At 30.7% G+C, this 19,901-nt stretch overlaps 1 protein-coding gene across 3 annotated transcripts in view; it reads right to left on the reverse strand.

The window, feature by feature from the left end:
* Nucleotides 1–5,952: 5,952 nt before the first annotated feature.
* LOC145247991 (nuclear receptor subfamily 5 group A member 2-like) overlaps nucleotides 5,953–19,901 on the reverse strand; it is a 364,710-nt gene continuing 350,761 nt past the window's right edge. For all 3 annotated transcript variants that reach the window (XM_080109658.1, XM_080109657.1, XM_080109660.1), the window contains one exon: nucleotides 5,953–19,670. In XM_080109658.1, the coding sequence (XP_079965784.1) occupies nucleotides 19,423–19,670 (248 nt within the window). In that variant the 3' untranslated portion in view covers nucleotides 5,953–19,422. The remainder of the gene's footprint in view (nucleotides 19,671–19,901) is intronic.

Genomic DNA, 19,901 nt, shown 5'->3' on the forward strand with positions numbered 1-19,901 from the left:
AATTTTATTTATTGTGGACTATTATTGAGAGAAGTATTATTTATTAATTTATTTATTAATTTTATTTATTGTGGACTATTATTGAGAGAAGTATTATTTATTAATTTATTTATTAATTTTATTTATTGTGGACTATTATTGAGAGAAGTATTATTTATTAATTTTATTTATTAATTTTATTTATTAATTTATTATTTTATTAATTTATTATTTTATTAATTTATTTATTTTATTTATTAATTTTATTTATTGTGGACTATTATTGATATAAGTATTATTTATTAATTTTAGTTATTAATTTATTAATTTTATTTATTAATTTTATTTTTATTGCAAACTATTATCCTCATCTTTTTCTTAGTTGTTTCACGACGTTTCGGCCAACTATTCCTCTGGCCTTCATCAGGTGGTAACCGCGGTGAATGAAGTCAGGAGATTCAGAGTTCCTATCCATTGCGGTTACCACCTGACGAAGACCAGAGGAAACCTCGTGAAACAACTAATAAAAGATGAGTATAATTGTCTGCAATAAATAAAATTAATTTGTGAATTTGTTTTTTATCAAAACGTTGATTAACAACGTTTTTAATGTTATTTCAAACTGTTGTAAATTATTGCACAAAAATAAATTCAAGCAAAAATCATTTTCCTTATTTCGAATTATTTAATCAAATAAAATTTCCATTTTTTACTTGATTATTAAATTTAAAAAGTTATACTAGCAAATTACCTAACAATTTAATCAATAAAAACATTGTAAAAACTGAATTCAACTTGAAAATACTATGAAAAAAAATCTTTTTATATTTAGTAATAAAGTTAAAAAAAAAAAAAAACGATTTTTGTTTTTTTAATTATATCTGTTTGAAATATATTAAACATTAAAATCAGTTAATGACCATTTTGGTAGAAAAAAAAAAGTCCACTGATGTCGGCTCGTATTTTATGAATTTACAGTAGGGGCATGTGGGCGAGAAAAACAAAAGTAAAAATCAGGGAGACATCTGCTACATGAGATCCAATACATACAGGGTGTGTAAAAAAAAAAAAAAATGTGCTTAAACTGTTATCAGCTTTTGTTTGAACAATAAATGGCCATCAGTTTAAACATTTGTGAACATGATTTTTCAACAAGATTTGTCTTCTGTATTCGGAGCTAATTCATTTCACTTTATGTTTATAAAGGAAGGTTTTATTGTCATTTAAAGTGTGAGCACATACTTACATTTATGAAGGCTTGAAATTTTTTATCTTTGTCCAGAATTCGTCTAATATTAAAAAATAAAAGTTAAGAAAAATATGTATGCTGTAGCTACTCCCGGCGAGAAGAAAATCGCATAAATTAGTTAAGCAGTTTTATTTTGAAACAAGAAAATCAAATTTTCTGGCTAAGAAAGCAGTGAAGGCATCTTGAAAACAAGGGAAATAAGTGATATCTATTTGCTTCCCCACGAAAACAAAATTTGACACAAGGTCGCTTTTAATGTGGGAGAAAACCAGCTCCCCTCAAAAGGTGCACTCTGGCAGTTTGCAAAAATAAAATTGCCTTAGTATAGAAATGTTTCCCCCTCCATTGACTAAGGACGATTTGAGTTCAGTATCTGAACAGACACCACACTTCAGCCACCAATCCAGTATACAAGCATAACCGGATATCTCTAAATAATTCAAACTTCCAAGATTTACGAAAGCCGTTCTTAACATGAAGACACTCTAAAAAAAATTTCAAATTTGCTTAGAAATGATTTTTGTTATAAAAATAAAATTACTCGATCAATTTGCATGATTTTTAAAATGCAATATTTTCTTTCCATCACAGTAACAGATATCATGCCGTTTTTTTGGTTTTTTTTTTTTTTTTTTTTTTTAGGTGGAATTCTGGACAAGTACTAAATTATTTTATGATCCTTACATTTTTTTTTAAAAACTCCCAGTATATATATATATATATATATATATATATATATATATATAATCATACTAAAAGTTGGTTGATCGGTGTTTAATAATGCCTTTTTTTCTTCTTATAGCTTTTAATAACAAAAAATAAAATTAAAATATACCTTAGTATTGGGAATGAGTTATATTTGAAAAGAATTCTGTAATTAATCGTAAATTATAATTAACTGAACAAGTCATCTCTCTTAGGTATCTATGCATTTCTTTCAGACCCCGCCCCGCCTGTTTTAATTCAACTATTCTCTCATTTTTTAATGTCTCTATAGATTTAATAGAAACTTTGACTCTTTTAGCATGACCAACTAATTTAGATAGTGTCTACACACCACAAACACACATGTAAATTAGATGGTCATCTTTGAATAATAATGATGACAATGATAATACGTGAACATGATTCTTCTGTTATATTCGTCGTCTGTATTCGAAGCTATCCCATTTCCTTCTATGTTCATAAAGGCTTTATTGTCATTTGAAGTGTGAGTACAATCTTTTAGGCATCTTGTGTGCATGTGTGTGTGTGTGTATATATATATATATACATATATATATATATATATATACATACAATATAATCACGTTGACACACTGGTTCTCATCAGATCACCGAAGTTAAGCAACGTTGAGCCTGGCTAGGACCAGGCGGGTGACCATTTGGGAATTCTAAGCACTGTATGTGCTATAAGCTTATCTCAGCATTGTTTCTAGTCGTCTTGAACATCCACTTGCCACTGGTATTTAACAACGCCGATTTAGAAGTGTGGTTGGAGATTGTGCAACTCTTGCCACAAAAATTTCATGCGCAGGCACTCTTACAGTGGGTATCCATAGTCTGTCAAGACGAAAAGGAAACTACAATACATATATATAATATATATATATATATATATATATATATACATATATATATATAAAAACACATACATACATAAATGTTTGTATGTATTTATAAAGAATGATTTAAATTGTTTTTGTATGCATACAAGATGTAATGAAAAAAAAGGGAATATATGAAAAGACTTCACTAAAATTAACTTGCATTATGGTCTTTTGTCTTTATGATCCAAAAAATAAAGTAAAATATTTTTTTTTTGTTAATTTACATGAAAGATATGAAAATAGAAGAGAAAAAAGGACAAGATGGAGGATGTGTTTTTTGTTGTTTTTTGTTTAATGTTTAACCAACAACTTTGAAAATTCAGCAAAAAAATAAAATTCATTCCGTCATCTTCCTGTTTCCTTTAAAAATTATTGGCCCTGTCCCCTATTCGTCATTTTTCCATCCCTTCCAATTTTCCCCTCTCTCTTTTCTCGACCTTCTAAAACCACCAGAGTTTAGGCCATTGTTGAGATGACATGTTCCCTGTTGTCCGCAGTGTATGGTCCACCTTTCTTGGTTTTGAGAAGGAGGCCCCACTACCAGGGAAATGCCGACGGGGTTGCCCAGGCATTTTTTGTTTGCCAGCCAGAATGGTCTTCTAGGGTGCTGGCTTTTCAAATCCCACCCTCTCTGACCTTGTGTCACATCTCATGGTGGATGAGAGGGAGAAACATCTGTCATGTCGGTTTTCGATTGTAAATTAAAAAAAATAAATAACATCTTTACTAATTTCTGAGGAAGTCTTTTAACAATAAAGACAAATTTTTTTTTTTAATTTAACGAGAGGAAATTAATTTGATTTTATTGAATTTTTTTTTTTTTTCCATTTCATTTTTTCAATTCTATCAGATTTTTATCTAAACTGCTTTTTATTATTGATTCGTGTGTGTGTGTGTGTGTATATATATTATAACAAATATATAAATAAAATATAATAAATGACAAAGTTGACAATTTTATTCCTTTAAGTATGTTAACATGCACAATTCTTGACAGCGCCTGTTTCGTAGCGCAAATCATTCATAAATTATATCAATCAATGAAAATTGGGAGAGAAGTTGTAATTGAAAGGGAAGAAATAATTACTACTTTCTCAATTTTCTAATTTCGTAATCATGCCCATATGCTTTTAAGATTGATAAGTGCTTTTTCTTCTGATGAGTTAAGGGCGAAATAGATTCATTGATTGATATAATAATTAAATGAATGATTTTTGCACTATGAAACAGGTGCTTTCAGGAATTGTGCATGTCAACTTAAAGGAATAAATGGTAAGATGGTCAACATCTTGGAATTTTGAATATAGACTTTTGTCATTTATTTGCTGTATACGCTGTAACCAAGCTTCATAAATTAAAGGATTGGCGTGAATAAAAGATGAAATATACTTGAAGAAACATATTTCCATATATAAATGTGTGTTTGTGTGTGTGTTGAGTTTTGCTGTTATTTTTCTAGCGATAATTATATTCGGCATGAGTTACTCTGGAAGTTTTGGAAAGAATGGTCTGCCTCACAATTAGAAACCCTAACCCGTTGCTCCACATTTTAGGCAATAAACTAGCAGGTAATTTTCGCTGAGGCTTTGTAACATAGTTGTAACGCACTCAACTGCAGACTCTGTGGTTGCAGGATCAAGTCTGGATATAGTCAACCAAGCTGCTGAGCAGTAGATATGGTGAACTACATGTCCGTAGATAAGTATTTTTTGTACAATAATTAACTACATAAACAATGAATATATGTATTTGTGTGTGTGTGTGTATATATCTATAATATAAAGCTGAATGTGTGTGTGCGTGTCTGATCATGAATAGGATCCTATTCGGTTGACTATTTTCAAAAACTGATTACATATAATGATAGATGTATCGAGACACAGGAATGGGTATGTTTGATCTGGCAGAATCAAGATTCATTAAAATTGTGGGGTCTGCGTTTGCGCCTGGTCCACAAAGTATGGAAATAAAAAAATTAAAAAAAACGTTTACACGTGTTTTTGATATAGATGTACATAAAAATACTTTGATAAGTATGTTTTAACTTAATTAGTGATGGTATAATAAAATTGTGGGGTCTGCGTTCGCGCCTGGCCTCCATAGAATGGAAATAGGCACAAACTTTAATAAAGACTTTTCATATCTATCTGCGTAAGTATACTTTGATAATTATGTTTCAGTTTGAAGAAATATGGTATAATAAAATTATGGGGTGTTCGTTCGCACCTGGCCTCCATAGAATGGAAATATGTCACCAAGTTTAACAAGGTTTTTTAATATAGATCCACAGAATATTGTGATAAGTGTTTCAGTGTGAACAGGTATGGTATAATAAATTATGGGATTTATCTATTTTATTTTTACTTTCACCATATTTTGCTTTGGTTTTGATACCCCCAAATTCGAAGCTATCTCCTTAAAACCCTTCCTTTTCATAACCTATCATAGTTTCATGAATCAGAGTCCATTTTCTGTAGGCTGTTTTTGAACCCAGTCAACGACGGGTACTTTTGCTAGTATATATATATATATATATATATATATATATATATATATATCCATGTATTCGTACACATCCATAAGATGTGTTGCGACTTTAAGGTGATAAACTAGTATGACATTTCGAACAAGGCTTCGTAGCATAGTGGTAACGCACTCGACCAGAGTCTGTGGATGCGGGATCGAACTTGGGTGTAATGAGTTTTAGATATTCAAAACGCATGTCCATGGATATTTTGTTTATAGTAATTAAATGTGTATATTTATTTATGGGAAAGAGAAAAAACCTACAGCATTAGAAAAACAATGTTTTATCCCCATTTTCAGGGGATTTTTTCAGGATGATGAAATGACCGAGGAAAATTAAAACCATGATCAGCCAAAAGACGTTGGATCAGCTTTAAAGAAAGAAAGCACAAAAATATTTCGGCTCATCATGGTTTTAATTTTCCTCAAAAGTAGGTAAAACTACTTTTAATCACTATTTACCATATTATCCTATTTCTTCAGTCTCATTTCATTGCTTAATGTCATTAAGCCAGTTTCTTTTATATTTGCATTCTGACCCTTCTTTTATGATGAGAAGCATTTAGCTTCGAAATGTCATGGCCTAAAGTTTGTTTTCTTTTTTTTTTTTTGTATTTTCCCTTTAACTTTTCCTTATTATTCCTCATCTTTCATAGTTTTGGGACAATTAATCGGAATCGGAAAAATCGGAACTTCTTGAAGTATCAGAATCGAAAAAAAGTGTGCCGATTTTCCAATGCCAAAAACGATTCCTTTAATAATTTTTTTTATTTGATTTTGTTTAAATCAAAATCTTCCATTGCTGGTAGTAATAAAATTTTTTATTGATTTTTAAACTACCAGTAAAACTAAAATGTACAGATCAACCCCTTACGTTTGAGAAAATATAACTTATTTTAACATGTTTTTATGGTATTCGGGGGGGGGGGTAGTAAAATATTGAACAGGAATGATATGGAATCGGTAATTGTATCGGAATCAGAAAAAATATACGAATTGTCTCTGTAATTAATCATAACAAAATCTATTAATGACAATTGTCCAGAATTCACCCTATAAAAAAAAAAAAAATCTGGATGATATACATATCCGTGACAAAACGATTATATCACATTCAAAAAATCATGCAAATTAATCAAGTAATTTTACATTTACAAAGAAAATCAAATTTTATGAGTAAGCAAAAAGGGACTGCCATTTTGAAAACGATGTCAAAAAACAAATGGAGATAACTCAACAGTAATTCATACTTACTAGATTTATGTTGTAATGCCTACAAATTCCCATTAATTATTTAAAAAAAAAAAATTGTTTGTATTAATTGGACTCCTGTTCTCATCTTGAGTGTGATTTTCACGTTTCAGTCGATGTAACGTCCGACCTTCTTCAGGTGTATCTTGTCGAACTTGAGAATGTTTTTATTGAATTTCAAACGGACCCTTTATTTACTTCATGATGGTAGCATGACTGAATAAAGGTCCTACATAATTGCAGATCTGTGGCACCGTGTTGAAAGTACTTGGAAAAAAAAAAAATCAATTGTAAAAAGTGATCTTCTTCTGAAGATTGAAGGTTCAAGCCTCAGTGAGGGCGACAGAGAAATATAATTGCTAATTACTTAGGACTCTATCCAGTCATGGCTGATGGAACAAGAGCATGCTACCCTCGTGAAATAAATAAAGGGTTCCGTTCAAATTTCTGTCCAAATTCCTGAGTTTGGTAACATACACCTGAAGAAGGTTGGAGGTTACATCGACCGAAATATTGTGAAAATGACACTCAAGTTGAGAACAGCAGTCCGATGAATCTAAATAATACGAATAACCAATCCTCATCTCCAAAATTTAGAAACATAAAATAAAATTGCTTGATCAATTTTATGTGATTTTTAGAATATGATATTTTTATTTTGTCACAGCTATGCTGATCATAGAAATTTTTTTATTTTTTGTGTTTAATATAGGGGCTATACTGGACAAGAACCATTTTTTTTAAACTTAATTCATTCCTATTTTAATTAACATCCAAACAGACTATGACTAACACAAGATGCACTTAACGTGCTTTATCAACATATCATGATTTCAAAGATTGGAGTGGCCATTATAATGCAAAGAAATGGAGCACTGTCAAGTCGTGGCCAATGTTTATATAAAAACATTGTAGATATAATTTACAACTAGTGCTCATCCTGTGGCTTAGTGATTATTTATTTATAGTGTACTAGCAGGGTGATCTGACGTTGCCTGGGATTTAATGATGATCAACGAATGTTTCACACTCCCATATTTTATTGTCATCAAAATCAGTGAAATCTATAATCAAATTGATTGATTGTCTGCTCTAGTCACATGCACCCCCGTCGGTGACTGAGTCCACAATAAATTGTAGTTTACATTGCACAATAAAGAACCTACTGTGAATTTTATAAATTTTTTTATATATATAATGGCTTGAATGAAAGTTTAAAATGAAAAAGTCAAGTATCATAGTGCAATTGTGTTCTAAATGGAAACATTCATTTCAGAAGCGCTCCTGTCATATAAAAGAACCTACTGTTGATTTTATGTCGGGCCTTTCGGCTTGTGTAGTAAAACTTTTCAAGTACACTTGCAATGTTAGATTGTGTAAGGTGTTAACTTTGGTCAAAATCGCCTGTTCCTTTTTTTTTCATCAGATTGTTTTGATTATCGATATTTATCGAAGACATTCTGATACAAAACCTATCTAAGAACGCTGCCAGGCACATAAAGTACCATCGTGTGAAACTTCATAAAAATCGGCCCAGCCGTTTTGGAGTTCATAAGGAGTGGACTCAGACACACGCAGACAAAGTTTCATTTTATATAAAGTTGAGATATTTAAATAAACTCATTACAGGCAGTAGAGTATAACATGAAGGTATTTGTTTTCCTTTGTTAATGACCCCTTAAAAACTGTTTGGGAATTGAACGTTATCAAAATATAATATTAAGGCAGATCCCCCGCACATGAATGTCTTTGTACGAACCTTTCTCTCCCAACCCTCTTACTGCCATATTGCAGTTTATCTGAAAATACAAGAGCTTGAAGCCAAATAGGTAGTTTCTTTATTTTTATCCAGAAGTAAAGCTTTTATATAAGAAAGAGTAACATTAACCGTCCGTATTTTGATGTGCAATTTGATTGGAAAAATGTCCGTCAATTTCTTTACCATGATGCTCACATAATTAATATTTCTGAAAAGATTTTAGTTATTTTAGACATCTAACAATCTGATGAACTGTAATTCTTTAAATGGCTAGCAATATTTTGAATGTTCACAGAACAAGAAATGAACTTTTGGGGGTGGAGGATGTCAGCCATCTTGAATGGATTATATCTTTAATTATCACGAGAAAGGTTGAGAGTACAAAAATTGATAAATATAAAATTCTTTTCACTTTTATTTTTATTTTTTTTAGTGTTAATTTTTAATCTTTATATAAAATTTGAATGTGATTAAAATTAAACTTCTGTTTATTGTTGAGAAAATTATTTTAAATAAGAATAGCTTAAACATAAGCACTTTTTTGAACATCTTCCTAAGAAAAAGAAACTCTTAGCCAAGTCAAATTATTGCATATCTTTAAAAGCAATTTTTTTTATATATATATATATATATATATATATATATATATATATATATATGTGTGTGTGTGTTATACAAACCTTATTGGTTACATATAAGGATACATGTTTCAGTGAAATCTCAATTTAGAGAGACCCACCTCAACAGACCGAAAAAACAAAATATGGAACTTTTTTTCAGTCTGATGAGGTGGGTCTCTTTATTCCACTGAAACATGTATGCACATATGTAACTAATGTTTGTATAATAAACATACTATATACCTGCTCTGTCCACCATTGAGCACGCTTTAATAATCACATGGGTTTCAATGGATCTACATCTAGGAAACCAAACTATACAACCATTATTTATTTACACACACACACACGCATCAACACTTTTCCTTCAAAAGATAGTTTTTGCGAAATAAGTTCATTTTCAAAAACGTTGGTAATAGTGATACCTTTTTAAAGTACTGTCTTTCCTTTAGAAAGAGTTCTGTCTTTTCTTGTTGAAACAATTTTTTAGATTTTAGACTAAAAAAATCTGCTTAATTAATACAGGCACAAGCTTTTAATTTTAACCAATAAAAAACGTCCTTTTAATTATTCATAAAATAAAAATTAACATAAGCAACAAATTATTTTATTTATATTTTATCATTTTATTTTACTTTGCAAATTATATTGTTAGAATATTTATTTCTAACATAAAATGTACAATTCTTTCTCTGATGTCATTAATAGATTTTGTTTTCCAGGCTACTTCAAGTTAGGTCACTTAGTTTCAGTGATGGGTGACTTTTTTTATATTTAAAATGTGTTTTTCAAGTTTGGTGTGTGTGATATTGTGTACATGTAAGCATATAAAAATAACCACAGCTTGTCAATTTGGTGGGCTTGATATCAGGTTTTAAATTGTGTTTCTCAAAAAAAAAAAAAAAAAAAAAAAAAAAAAAAAATCCAAGTTGAAAATTTGAGCAAACGAAATACTATAACGAAAACGTTTGCTTTATTATTGTATTTCCATTTGTTTTTGCATGGTTCCAATTGCAGTTTTAATGGTTTACTATTATAAGTAAAATCTAGCTTGTGCTATGAATCATTAAGATCATACGTGTTAGTTGTTGAAATAAATCTTAGATGAACAAAGTTGCACTTCTGTGTTATTTTTATACTTTTTTTTTTGTTTTTGTTTTTGAAGGGGAATGGGATTTTGCGTAATGTTTAGACTGACTTTAACATCTAATAATTATTGTTTTCTTTATAATTTTCATTTATCACAAGACGACATTAAGAATGTTTGAAGCCTTCATTTTTAGTGGTACACTATGAAATTTGACTTCTAGACCAATATCAAACGAGATAGGAAATTCTCTAATTTTGAACAGTCGTTATTTTATGGCTAATCGAGCAACAAAAATAACTTTGGCACCATTATTTATATTTGCAAAAGATTTGTGTCCAGATTTTTTTTCAAATCACAGCCTAATATTACTTCCCTTTTTTATTCATTTATCACAAGATGAATATTAGGGGCTGTATGGAGGAGGACGTCAACACCTCCCTGAAATAACTGTAAAAAAACATGTGAGCTCCTTGACAGGGATATATAAGCGACTGGGAACCACTTGATATTTCCATGAAACTTACTCCTTTGGATAAAGCCAGTTCAATCCGACTAGAGTGAGTGCCGCTTTGGGTTGGGTAATCAATCATTATGAGTCGCATCTTCCGCTTGGTGCAGATTGCGAACCCACGTGAATTATTTTTCGCCATTCCTTCTGATCCAGGGCAAGTTGGTTGATGGATGCCCAACTGTTTAGATGTCCAATCAAAAACATTTTCTCTCCACCTTCTCCTTGGCTTTCCTCTGCCTCTCTTGCTTTATAACATATCTTTTGCATAACTTTTATGTGATTGATTGTTTGACATAGCCAAAAAGTTGAAGGCTTTTATTTTTGATTTTATCAAATAGAGGGGGTAGGAAAGTAGTTTGACAGAGGGTGGATTGTTTTTTTTTTCTTTCTTTTTTTTTTGTCGATTAGGCCATGTCCTGTAATGAACCACATTACGTGATTTTTGAAATGCCTCAATGCAATTGGCTAGTAGTTTACTTTATGTGATGTATTCAAAGTTGGCCTTATATGTCATTTTCGGACATTTTTTAAGAGGTAATAGGATTTGGCCCAATGATCTAATTTGCTTCATAACAACATGACAAAATGATATTGTAAGGATTTTTCACTTGTTTAAAGCATTTTTTTTTAGTTATATACCGTGTAAATTTGATTTCTGAATCAATAGCAGATGAGATGGCTACTTTTTTTTCCATTTCCAACTAAGTTTGAACGGTCATAATCAATGTCTATTTGAGCTACAAAAAAAAATAAATTTAGTATTATTGTCTTGTAAAACTCTATCTGCTCACATAAAAAAATTTTTTTTCAAATGTACAGAAAATAAAATTTTGATTTGTAATTCATAAATATTAATTCAATTCCACAACTGATGTGTTCCTAGTATCTTTAAATCACTTTTTTAGATGAATATGGGAGGATCGTCCCACATGCATCACACATGCATCACATCTTTTAAGACCCACTATTAAAGATACCCTATCATGTGACAAATAGGATTGTAGTTTGAGATACCTACTTTAACGTTGTTGCTAATTATATTAGAAGAGTTTAAGAAAATCAAGCGCTTACATTTAAGACCAGATTAAATGCTAATGCCCTTTGGTTACTGGTCAACACCAAAAGTAACCAGGTACTTGCAAGCAGTACACACTCAAAGGATTTAAGTTCTTATCGATTCAGTTGCAAGTATTAATAGAAAATCCTGAGTCAGTTCTGGAAATTGCTGAAGCATTTTATGATCTGAGAGCCAAAAGAAATTTTTTCAATTTTATATTTTTGAAGGCTTAAAATTTTTTTATCCTTGTCCAGTATTCCCCTTATATTAAGAATAAAAAAAGTTAAGCACGTAATTTTTATTTTTTCAAATTTTTTTTTTTATCCTTACATTTTTTTTTTTTTTTTTAACTTCCTGTATGTATATACCATACTAAGAGATAGTTGATCAGTGTTTGTTCCACTAAGACTTTTTTCCTATAGATTTTAATCAGAAAAACTAAAACATACCTTGGTATTGGGAATGAGTTATATTTGAAAGAAATTCTGTAATTAGTCATAATTTAAATTAATCCCATTAAGAATCCCATTTGGATTAAGAGTCAACAATTTTAAATGTCTTGTATGAAAAAACATTATCAAATGTTGCATTTAAATTACTTAATGTCATATGCTTGGTTCCATTTATTTATTTTTTTTTTTTTTGTTAGATATTTTGTAAACTGCTTCAGTCATTTTTAGGACCAACTCTGAATTCTTTCTTAATATTTAAAACTATTCTATAAGAACTGCCATATGTCGTTTAAATCGTACATTTTAGAAAAGAATGGAAAAGATGAAAGTAAAATTTTTAAAAAAATATGAAAGAAAAAAAAACAAAATATAACCGGGTATTTATCATGTTTTAGCTGTGCCGCATGGTACAACTAATTTCAAAAGAATATCTTATGTGGAAAGAGCAAGCAGAAATAATGAAATGTGTGTTTGGTGTTAGGGGCGAGGGACAGGTGTTAAAATGTATCATCTATATACAAATGATTAGTGAAGCCTAACACGCACGCACGCACACACATATATACACACACATATATACACACATAGAAACAAAAATCAGGTTTTAAAAATTTACAAAAATTCTAAACGCATTTGTGCAAGGTCCTTGTTTTATGTTCAGTTTTTTTTTTTTTTAAAACAAAATTACAACTAAAAAAAAAGAAAATTGGTTTACCCAAAACAAAAAACGAGAAGGAACAGGGATTTGAATTGTAGTAACAACCTCCAAAGAAAAGCAACTTTTTATTTTAACCTGGCGTGTCTTTTTAAAAAAATTTTTTTTTTTAATCCCATTTGAATTAAGAGTCAATAATTTTAAATGTCTTGTATATAGACATACTGAAAAAAAAATTATTATTACGTATTAATTATTATTAATAAATTATTATTACGTACTAAATATTTATTCCAAATTTTTAACAGCAATAGCTGATGAGAACTTATTCTACCCATGACATTAGACATAAAGATTCCTAACTCTGCCAAAATTTGTTTGTGGCCAATTTTTCCAAGATTGACCTTCAGTGACGTGCAGAGAACTTTTTCAGGGCAGGTGCTCAAATGAAGAAAACAGTATCTCGGTGGGGCACAGGCTTATAATACATTCCTCTGAAAAGGGCACTTTTAAAACGGGAGTAAAAGGGGCAGGTGCTTGGGCACCCCTAGTACCTCCCCTCTGCACATCTCTGCTGACCCTCGTACAAAAACAGTCAAGCATTTAATTTTTTGCTAGTATTAATGTTATGCAATGAATATTTAGAAAAAAATTGCTTAGAAATTTTAAACAAAAAAAAAATCAATAACTGACAAGGACTTATATTACATGACTAATAAAAATTTTTTGGTATTATTTTTTTTTACGACCTGCCCTAGCATAGTATAAACACCCCAACCACCCCATGGTAAGAACGGCTTTTGGAATACCCCCCCCAACATCCCCATGTTAAAACGGCTTTCAAGGTTGGGGGGTGTATTCTGAAAGCCGTTCTTAACATGGGGAGGTTGGGATGTTTATAACACGCTGGGGCATGTCGTAAAAATTTACCAAATTTTTTTTTTTAATTACCCAAGATTTGGTTATGACTGATGTAATTTTTGTCCACAAATTTCAGTTTTTAATTTGACTTGATAATATTTGCATCAACCACTATCCCGGGCTAATTCTCATAATTTTGTAGAAAAGTTACTATAATAGCCAAACATTTATGGTGGGAGTCCTAATAAAAATATTAGCCGAGAGGATTCAGTTGATGAGATGAAATTTGTTATGCTGGTTCCAAAAACGTTAACATTGCAAAAATGCATTTATTAATGAATAAAAAAAGAGGAAATAGCCTGCAGAAATTGCAGACGCCACATTATGATGGACTTCCTACGGCTAATTTCTATCAGAATTAGCACCATAAACATTTGTGTCTGCTACAGATGGATAGAAAGTCGTACAAATCAATACTTTCTTGTGAAACTAAAAAACAAGATTAAATGTGTTAACTGTTTTGTTTCTATGTGGGAAGGCTGTCAGGAAAAAAAAAAAAAAAAAGTTTACAAAAAGGAAAATTCCCCGACCTCCGCAACAGAAAAGATGTTGGTAGGCAAAACTGGTAACCGTTACGATTGGCGACATAATATTTTAAAGAAATTCTGTTTGAAAATGAATTTGGAAAAAAATAATTTTTTTTTAATTTACTTATTTGTGAGCTGTTTGCATTAAAAGGTTTTAAACCCTTTATGACCTGCTTGAACTAATTTGTTCGGTCCTAAATAAATGAATATAACGGCATAAATAAAGTAGGAAATGATTCAAACACGCCTTGTACATATTATCATGCTTTACTTTGGTATTCAGCACTCTTATATTAATTTTGTTAAACTTCATTCGTTACTTTACCTCTGAAAAATATTAACCTTGGATTTTATATTTTTATATATATATTGTGTGTATATTACAGAAGGTTAGAAAAATGTTAGAACTGTCAGTTTAAAATAAATGGTGTTTCACATGCTACATAGAAATCTGTTGTTTACAGTTCTTGATTTTATTTTTACTTTTATAGGGGTGTTCTACCACAAACTTTATACAGGCACATATATATATCATGTCAAATCACATTTCAATTCCTTTTGACAGATTGATTGTTGCTATTTCCTCTTATGAGTTAAGGGCATAATAGATTTACTGATTGATGTAATAATTAAGTAATTGATTTTGCGCTACAAAACAGATACTGTCAAGAATTGTATAGGAACTGAATTAAAGGAATAAATTATAAGATGGTCAACATCATGAATTTTGGAATATAACTTTTTGTCATTTATTCTCTATATTGCTCTGTAATTGCATTGAGCTTCTTAAATAAGGATAGATATATAATAAGAAAATATATTTCCACAGAAATATATATATATATATATATATATATATTTTCTCTTAAGCATATTTCATTAAATAAATAAAGTGGGAATTGATTCAAACACACCTTGTACGTATTAGTTTTGTATCTAGGTGTATGCCAGATATCTCCAGATTGCAACTAAATTCAGTATACTGCCATCTGTCTCAGAGTGGAGGATTTCGCTTGTGGTCATAAACACACTTTTTTTTCAAGCACGATGAATAATAGTTAAGGTAAGTTTATGAAATGCAAAAATTTTCAGTGGTAGTTTAACTATTGAACTTCATAATTTTTCCAGTTTGAAGGCAATCATAGTATTATTGCCCTTAAACTAACTAAAATTAAAATATTTTTGAATCATCTACATCATAATTCAGGTCATAAAGGGTTAATATAAGATATAAAACTTAAATACCCGCAAATTTGGTTGAGCAAATAAGCAAGGTATCCGACATCTTGTTTAAGTCACAGAAAGTAAACCATCTAAACGACTGTCCAAGAATTACTTTACTCAAAACCAATACTTACGGTAACTTGACATGCTTATATCGAAATAAAATATAAAACTCTGTGAACCTTGCTTGCTTTCTTCTTGTCTTCGCCGATTGCGCGATTACATCTTTTAAAAAACAGGATGATAGACGAATTTCCCTATCTTGGGTTGAGCATATTAGGAAGTGATAAATAAACTGCCATTAGCATATTAAGCAATGTTCTTTGTTTAAACTAATGGAGCTTAGGCGTTTGGACAATGTTTGAACATTGTTAATTCACATACCCATCTTAGCAGCAGTCAAATAGCATCACAGAAGCACCAAATGTCGCCTAGGCAGTTAAGTTTCATTGATCATTCCTTGATGTAGTTGCTAAGTCTAGCTGCACTGATGAGCAGTGAAACAGTACTGTATGTGAATGATTATATATATAATGGGTGTGGCTACGAGGCTAAGGAATTTCGATTCTAGCTGATGGCACCAAAGTCCTATGTAGATTTTAGTTTTGATCTCACTACCATATATTAGACTAGATATAATTGACAAAGAATTGTCTCTACAATCATAAATACATAATCGGCATGAATTATATTTAAACGTATCTTACAACTGGGAAATGCTGGGCGACTTACTAGACTTTTATTAAATATTAATTCATAGAACACAATGTTTTCACATAAATCTACCTGCTTTGCTGTTAATAGTAATATTGTTTTGAAATAATGTCTATCAGCGTCGATACAATTAAATAAGCCTTCCATTTTACGTGAAAATAATTATCGTCAGCTAAAATGTTGTATCATCATCTTTTGAATATAGTCGAGATGATTTAAGTTCACACATTCACGCCAAATATCCTGGTTCTGCATGACTGCTTCCAGATGCTGTCTCTCAACATTGGTATCCCTTGCAATGACATCTGGGCATGTGAGCATTCTACTTCTGGAGTGGGTTCCATAGAAGTAGGGAAGGAAGAACCTCATTTAATGCTCTAGAACAATGGCCTGCAAAGTAAACACGTCTTATTTTGACAATAGATGATGCCAATGGAAGTTCACCATAGATTTGTTACTTGGTATGATGGGGCTTGTATGAGAGATTTTAGGCTCTCATGACAAGGCGGGTATATGCAGCATTCAGGTATGTTTTCAACTTTTTGGAAAATGTCCAATATTTTAGAACTATAGAGAAGGATGGGGTGTATTATCGATCCAAAAATTATTTTTTTAATATTACGGATTTATTTTAACACAAATAAGTAAATCAAAATAAATTGTTTTTTTATTCATTTTCCAACTGTAAAACAATTTCAAATAATTTGTGCTCAATAGTAACGTTTAGCCCTAAAGAATAGAAAAAAATTTAAGAACTTGTCAACATTAAAAAAACAGTTTAAAAAAAAAAAAAAAATGTCTGTTATTTAGAAAACTGTTTTCATCTTGAGTGTTATTTTCACAACATTTTTATCAATATAACCTCCAATCATTTTTACGTGTATCATGTTGAACTCAAGAATTAGTACAGAATCTCAAATTGAACCCTTGATTTAATCCGTGAGGGTAGCATGCTCTCGTTCTGTCAGCCATGATGATTTTGTTGCCATATGTTTTCTCCAATATCTTTCTATTAAGAATATTGGGTACTTGCAAGAAGGGATCACGTGAAGGTTGCCAACGCCCTTAAGTGAAAATGTTTTTATGGAACAAACTGGATTCAAACTTGGAACACTTGGGTTATCAGTCCTTGTTTTTAACCACTGAGTCACCAACACTGCTGCTGCTGATGATGATAGTAGGCTAACCAGATCAACCCAATTAATCATTTTTAATAGCTATTACGATTAAATACTCCAACATTGTTGATTTACCGCAAGATATACAAAAACAAACTGACAAATATATTTTTATTTTTGGGTTGCTTGCACTTGCAGTTTACTTTGGACTTCCATCCAATCATGACTGACAGAACAAGATCATGCTACCCCCATGGATTAAATAAAGGGTTTTGTTTAAAATTCTGTGCAGATTTCTGAGTTCAACAAAATACCCCTGAAGAACGTTAGAGGTGACATCGACCGAAACGTTATGCAAAGATGAGAACAGTAGTCCAAAGAATCTAAATAATATGAATAACCAATCCTCATCTCAAAAAATCAAAGCCATAAAAACAAAAAAGAAAGAGTTAAAATTTACACATTTCTGTAGTGGTTTAGGGGTGGGGGTACCTGGAGAGGTAAAAAGTGATTATTTCTTTTGTTTTTTCTTTTTGGTTTCAAATCTGTTATGAAAGGGTCTTACTACAGTAAAATGCTTTATGATGTGGGATCATAATATAGTTGTTTTGCACATATATGTGTGTGTGTGTGTATATATATATATATATATATATATATATATATATATATATATATATATATTCGTACATACATTGCTAGCGTTTGTTATAATTTTTCCTTTTTTTTCTTATATATATAAAAGGCCTTAAAAGTAGCCATCATTCCAAGTGTGTATGCTGAAATATAATCACAGAATATTTTTCACATAACTTTACATGCCATTTTTTTTTACTGTGCATGATATAGAAATGCGAGCACACATATTTTATATATATATATATATATATATATATAATGAAAAAAAATGAAATAAAAAAAATTATATCATTGACATGTGTTGTCAAAAAGGCTTCTTCAAAATGTAAAAAGAAAATCAACAAAAGTGGAAGCGAGCCCATAGTTATCTCCCTTTCACATAGTTATCTCCCTTTCACAAGTTGAGCTACATCACGACGATGCTAAATAAATTTCTCTTTTTGTTAATTTGACTAATCGCTCCAAAGAAGTATTCCCTAACAAAAACACGTCAATAATATAGATTTTTTTTTATTTTTTTTTATTTTCTTACGTTTGAGGTTTTGGTTATATTGTCCTTTTCGACCTCATTTTATCGGATACTTGTCCATATCGAAAAATATATAATGTGTGTACACGCACACATATAATACAAGTACAATTTGTTTTTTTTTTTTTTTGTTTATCTTGGGAGAGGTAAGTTAGTTTAATTAAAAATTATTTTTTTCCCAGTTTAAAAAAAAAAAAAAAAAAAAGTTAAGCACCACCAACTTTTGTTGCGATTCCCGTTATTTTGTTGTGGATTTTATACTTATCGGGTTTTGTGGTAATCTGTTTTCTTTCTTTTTTGTCAATGCACTTTTTAAAATTCTTTGGCATTCTTTCTGTCATTTAGTGTGTGTGTATGTATATATATATATATATATATATATATATATATATATACACTCCTTTGTAGTTCTTTTTTGTTTTCTGTTTTTTATTTATTTATTTTATTTATTTTTTTTTTTGCGAAACACCAACAAAATGATCAACTCCAGAGTTGTGTATTCATGTTAAAAAAAAAAAAAAAATCTGCCAAAACAACTCCTGCGTTAACTGGCTTATTCTCTGAACACCAGTGTGTAAAATATATATATATATATATATCTATGTGTGTTTGCGTGTAATAATATGTTTACAACCCAGTCGCAGTCAACACTACTACATTCATGTTTTTCTTTTTCTTCTCGATCTTTTTTCATACACATCAAGACGCTGCACATGATCCTGTCGGATGGGGGTGGGGGTAAAGGAGAAGAAGGCTTAGATTCCTTTCTTTTTAAATTTAAAAACAAAAACAAAAAAAAAAGTAGTTTGTCTCCGTTCCTTCATATACATATATATTTATATATGTATATATAAATATATACATAAATATATCTGTCGACGCAACAGTGACGGGTGATAACATTTGAATGGCCTGAGGCTACCCGGGTGGCGGTGACGGAGGCCAGTCATGATAAAACAAATGCTGCCGTTCTTTCTTGTGGCTGCTGTTATCACCTTCGTCTGGAATGCAGCATCTCGGTGAGCAACGTCTGCTCAGGCAGTTCCCCGTTAAGATGCTTGCTGTACAAGTACTCCTCTCCGTGCATGCTTATCATGCGGATCTCCGGCAGGCGCAAAAGAACCTGGCCAAACTTGTCCTTCATGTTTGGATAAAAGCTGGTGCAGTATTCCATCAGGGCTGTGTTGATTTTCTCTTGACAATCTTCCAGGAGTTGCCGACTTTCAACACCGCCCACATCTGCGGAAGAAGAAAAAAAAATAGTGGAATGTCAATAGAATGCGAGAAATGTTTTCATGCCTTTTTATTTTATTATTGAGAGAAGTATTATTTATTAATTTTATTTATTGTGGACTATTATTGAGAGAAGTATTATTTATTAATTTTATTTATTGTGGACTATTATTGAGATAAGTATTATTAATTTGATTTATTGTGGACTATTATTGAGAGAAGTATTATTAATTTGAT

This window comes from Euprymna scolopes, chromosome 26 (assembly GCF_053919585.1).
Source record: "Euprymna scolopes isolate OS-2025 chromosome 26, ASM5391958v1, whole genome shotgun sequence".
Classification (NCBI taxonomy): Eukaryota; Metazoa; Mollusca; class Cephalopoda; order Sepiida; family Sepiolidae; genus Euprymna; species Euprymna scolopes.